Source organism: Limulus polyphemus, unplaced genomic scaffold (genome assembly GCF_000517525.1).
Source record: "Limulus polyphemus unplaced genomic scaffold, Limulus_polyphemus-2.1.2 Scaffold231, whole genome shotgun sequence".
Taxonomy (NCBI): Eukaryota; Metazoa; Arthropoda; class Merostomata; order Xiphosura; family Limulidae; genus Limulus; species Limulus polyphemus.
In genome coordinates, this window is record NW_013665841.1 from 202,086 (window position 1) to 207,817 (window position 5,732).

The window sequence follows — 5,732 nt, forward strand, 5'->3', positions numbered from 1 at the left end:
TGTCCAAGGGACAGGTTGTTCAGCTAGTGTAAAAATAATCTACTACAAGAAGACAACCTAACTAAGGCTGTTCCTTGAAAATGGACCTAGGCCAAAAATGGATATTATAATCTAACCCTACAACTTCTAGAAGTAGAGTGGAGACGTAAATCACTGCACTACTTGTACAGTTGATTATAATCATTACTGACTTAATGCTGATATAAAAAATTATAACCCTCACTGATATGAGATCTATTTGATAATTCTCAAAAGATTTCATTTCTCTATGTGTATACGAGGGGAGGAGTAGATAGATTAAATATATAATGCTTGAAGGATTTGAATGACAACATTTTGACGGATTGAATAATCAATTTCAAGACCATAAAATTATCAAAGTAGAGCCAATTGATGGTAAAATTAAATGAAAAATGTTACTGACCTTGGCCACATGTCTTAAAACTACAACTAAATACAAACATTAAATGAATTCTGCAAAAAAAAACAAAAAAACAACATACAAAACCATCTCTGTCTTCTTTTTTTGGCTAGAATTATAATCAAACTATTGCAGATACATTGTAGACATACAATCAAACACACAAATGTTATAAAAAGTACTCATATTACTTTAAAAACCTTGATTAAACTTAAACTCACTATTATATCACTTTGAACAGCTTTATAATATAACCTATAGGCATTAATGGACCATTTGGACCTTCAAAGCTCTTTTGCACACTCACCTTAAAGAAAAAAGAAAAACATTTAAACCAACCTATATTTTTCGGGAAATCACCAATTCCCCTCTTAAACTCCTTTAAAGTGTTGATCTCCAATACTGCCAAGTAACTTATTCCATAACTTAGTCACCATTAGAAAAATAAAACTAAAATAACTGGAACTTAGTTTGTCTTTTACACACCATAAATATGTGTCATCTTTATCCTATCCATCCCTTGGATGGTACTGTAATCTTCATGATTACCACTTACTCTTCTCTTAAAAAAAAAAACAAGTTGAGAGATCTCAACCTATTCTTGTAAAATAACTCTTCCAACTTAAGAGGGTGCAGTACATCCCTTATACTATAATAAACAATCAACCCATCATCTAAGTTTTAAAAAGCCTATCAGTATCACTATTAAATAACTTACAACCTGGCCTTTTTAAAGTAACTCCTATCATGAATGCTCTACAAATTTAACGAAGTTTCAGTTATTTTCATTATATAATAGTTTTCACTTGTCAAATTATGTATGTTGTTTAACATTAACAGCATCCCAATAACAATAATTTGAATAAATACCATTACATCAGCAAAGCAAAAGTTTTGGCCATTTGTTTTTCGATTTTAATTTTATCTTATGTTAACATTGACAATTATTATAAAAATGTTTTTTGAATAACTTTACAAATACTTTTTTAACTTGAACTTTAAATTACTGCTAAACATAAACTAGTTGTCAGTGGCACTGGAAGGCCATAACTTTTAAGTCTAAATCCCATACCCAAACAACAGCATGTATAACTTATCTGGACACGACTGAAGTTAAACCATGTCACATTTACTTCATTTTCAAGTAAACCTCCTCTCACACAATAAGTCTTAAAACAAATTTTTCATATTATTTTGTTCCTTCAAATGAGTGGTGGTATGTCAAGTTTACCAGAAGTTACACTAGGTTTCAATAGAGATTTTACTGTTGTTATTGTACTAGGAACTTACACTAGGCGTCGATAGAGATTTTATTGTTATTGAATATAGAAAATTAGAATTAAATTTTCGTATAGAAAATATATAAAAACTACAAAAATACAACTTACAAACAATTTAATCTGTTTTTGTTAAATTTTCGTTGAATAGGGTAGTCTGGTATATAAAAGAGGGTGACAACGTGACAAATTAATGTGTGTGTAGACAGTGAGTAATTGATCTGCAGTCAAGAGAGTATTATTGAAGTTGAGCACGTTCGCTGTTATAGCGTTTGTTTTAGCGCGATTGTTGAAATTAAGTGTATCGTAAAGTTATATTCGGAAAGAATAAACCAGTTTTATTAAGTAAGGACTTGTGTCGCTAAAGTTTCGTCGGAACGAAGTTACGGAAAGTTTGTTAACAAACGGAGACGTAACAGAGTTTTATTTATAATCTCCCTGTGCAACATTTCGGAAAGCACAGATTACACGCTATATGTATTTATTAATCTCCATATTACGTGGTGATATTTTATATAAATTAGAGGCCGAACATATGAAGTGGATATCTAGTAAATGCTAGAGCATTCGCCAAGGTACAGGATAGTTCTAGAAAGCAGAGGGCGTGAGAATAGTCACGTGATCTCGCTGACGCAACAACTCCATATATCTTAACAACTGTTGTAGCAGTTTTTATTTTATTTTAAAGTTTGTAATTGTGTTTAAATTAAAACACCAATGTAGAAGATTATCCCTGCGGTGAAGTATGGATACTATGTTCATGTCTGATTATGTAAAACAAATCATAAGTTGTTATTTACGTGACATTTAATCTAGGGTCTGGCAAAACAATAAAAACCATTAAGAAGTTAAAACTTGAAGTTATACTAAGAAGAGGCGAGAAAGAAAGATGTTTTAACACGTGAAACTGTGCCACATTGATTTGTTGAAAGATGCTACTCGAGGTTTTTATTATTCTGGTAAGGTAAAGGAATATACCACGGGTTTCTGTCTTCTTCTAATATTATACTATTTATTATAAATTATATCTTCATTCTGAATATGTGCAGAATATTTTAAATTGCCATTTTCATTTTCGAAGTTTGCAATATCTATTACTTCCCGTGGTGAACATTATTTAAAGCGACCTTGTACAATGAAGTCGATAGCAGTTTCCTTCAATAGTTGTGCAGGTCTAGAGGCTACAGCCTGACCTATGTGTAATGAGAATAACTGGTCATGTAGTAGCAAATGTCATGCTTGGTAAAAACGAGGTTTCTTCAAACCTAAGAGACCTGACATTAGTAAACCTGAAAGGTAACTTTGAAGCCGAGAATATCTGGCAAATGTCAGTCGAGACAAACTGCAGGTTCACACATTGCATTTTAGCTTTACACAAAATAATTATTATATGTAATACTTTGCCCAATATATTTGTTCTGTGTAGCATTAACTCTGTAGTTCGTATAGGTCCTGTTTAGCTGACTTATCTGGTGAAGCTCCAACGTTAATTTAGTTCAGGTGAGTATACTTCAGTTTTGCTTCCTGATTTGATATTATTACTATCGTTATGCCGCGTGTGTTATTATTAACAACGCTATTTTTTATATTTAAATTACATTTGAACATTAAATTATTTCTTTACCAAGTTCTGGCTAAGCACCACTTCATTACTGAACGGCTATATTATGTAAAGTTTATGTTGTTTAAATAAGTCTGTAATTTTTTCTTGCGCTGATAGTGATTGTAACGTAGTTATGATACCTTACGTTACTTGTCCTACAGTCTACAGGAGATATATTTCAGCAAAGAAACATTGGGACTCTAAAGTTTGAAGAATTTATACAGAGTACAAGGTATCTCAAGATCTGTTATAGAAGATGTTCATTCTTAATCTAATCTCTAAAGGAAGTTACTATAATTCACCTGTCCTGGTTACTACTCAGATCTATTCGGTCAGCTAAACAACGTGCCTTCTTTCTAATCTATCAGTTCATAATTGGGGTAGATTTTTTGCGCAGTTAGCAAAAGGTAGATTTACACGAAAATTCTTAAAATTTAAAATAACAACAACAACAACAACAAAAAAACTAACCAAATTTAACTGTTGATATTAATTATTTGTATCTGTTTAACAGCATAGTAATTTTTAACCCAGGCAGTCCTGGTTTGATTTGTTAGTTTCATAAATGTTTAACGCAGTATGAGAATATCTTTAAATAAAGCAAAAAATCGCATCATATAATTTATTAACACGCCTTTCCTAGAAGTGAGACTTGGGAATTTTTATCCATGAAAGCAGAATTATATTGTGTACTCATTCACAAAGTTATATTTGGGATAAATATTGAACATTTATATTTTTGTCTTACAATATACATATAATTCTGAAGAACTTACTTTATATACTTTTTCATTCTTACGGTCAGGTGGTTAATAAATTAGTATTGCTTTTTTTCGGGAACTGGTTCTTTAATAATTTTTCAGAATGACTAATTTGCTTATTTTTTTTTTTTTTTTTAGCTTTTATGATTTCCTTAAAATTCCTGGTATTGGTAAGCATATTTCAGTAATATTGATAGAATAAACATAGTTCGTTAAAATACGTAATAATAGTAGTACAACTTTAGGGAAGTAAACAACTGAGAAGTAGTAATTTTTAGCTGAAATTACTTCTTTCTCAGTGGAGATAATTGTTAATTTTAATATACACCAAGTAAGCTAATTATTATATCTCAATGCACCCTTGCTAAATCATATTTCTGATTCTTTTATTGCCGTATTGGGCAAATTCCCTTCTTGACGACCAAGAAATGAAGAAGCTGTCCATGATGAGTTATAAGAAACTGAGAATTTTCAGGCAAGTGTGAATGATTTATGCTAACCTGGAAAGATTAAGATCAATAAAAAATAGGCGGTACTTTTCAAACTGCTGTAATGAATAGAGGAGCAGTTAGGACTTGCATACAGAGAAAATACCTCAAAACAAGAATCATTTCTTATTTACGTTATATTCTAAAGGAGCTGAAGGGGTGGCGAGAGACAAAAAGTTCAAATAAGATCCCAAAATCAAGTCAACTTTGTGGAGGGAGCATGGCCATGCAAACAAAAAGCGATCACGAGTTTGACTGTCTAACATTTCAAAATACATTTGAAAACTCATTTTCAAAGCAGAAGATTTGTAGGTTGCATAAACCAGCATTTACATTATGAAATATAAATTCATAGATTAATAAACGTGCCAGTATAGGTGTAAGAGTATTTTCCCACTATCTTTAATATTTTTCTATGATTTCGACATACCAGTTTTAAGTTTAAAAAAGTAATTATTCAATTAAGCAGTTAGAATTATTACTGCGAACCAATCAGCAACTTAAAGCGCCCAGTTTGATTGGGATACAGTCTGCCGAAAGGAAATGATTGCTTCAAAACTGGCTTCTTTCAACATCAGAGTTGAGATTGTTTGCACATTAAAAATCAGGTCTCAACATCAGTCAAATTTTTTCTCGCTATGTGAAAAAACAGTCAAACCTGCATGTGAGTAGTATATTCAGTTATGTTAAATTCTGCTTTATGTTGATAAGATTACTGATTCACATAATAAATGAAAAGATCGTTAAAGTTTACATGTGAAGAACAAATATAGGTCTTATACTGAGTGGTTATACTTCATTCTCATTGAGTTGCTACTGTAATATCTAGCTGGCTGACCAACATTTCCATTAGCCGAAATCCATGATCTAAATGGGCAGTTGAAGAACACGTGTTTTGTATGAATGGAAAGACACGAAAAGCCCAGAGTTATAGGTTAATAAAATATCAAAGTTTGGTAAAAAACAACAACAACAATCTGTGTATATATACACAATGAAATACAAATACAAGCTGCACCATATATTGAAAAAATTTATAGTTTCCACTGCCTAATATTGCATCAGCTTTTTCTGCCACAGGGAATTAGCAGATTAAACTCCCCATTTAATAAGGAAGGTGGTAAAATGTTGGTCACTATATTACACTATCTTAGTTTAGCATACACATCGGATTGAATTATA

At 31.4% G+C, this 5,732-nt stretch overlaps 1 protein-coding gene across 7 annotated transcripts in view; it reads right to left on the reverse strand.

Moving 5' to 3' along the window:
* LOC106478603 (DDB1- and CUL4-associated factor 17-like) overlaps window positions 1-1,698 on the reverse strand; it is a 48,128-nt gene extending 46,430 nt beyond the window's left edge. For 4 of the 7 annotated variants that reach the window (XR_002609944.1, XR_002609943.1, XM_022382217.1 and 1 more), the window contains exons 1-2: window positions 1,494-1,685; window positions 908-983 (exon numbers count right to left, since the gene is read on the reverse strand). Coding sequence is in view for 2 of the 7 variants with exons in the window: in XM_022382217.1 (XP_022237925.1) it covers window positions 908-910 (3 nt within the window). In the remaining 5 variants the exon portion in view is untranslated. Of the gene's footprint in view, window positions 1-760; window positions 883-907; window positions 984-1,493 lie in introns of those variants that run through there. The other 3 variants (XM_022382218.1, XM_022382219.1, XM_022382220.1) reach the window with 3 other exon arrangements.
* Window positions 1,699-5,732: the final 4,034 nt, after the last annotated feature.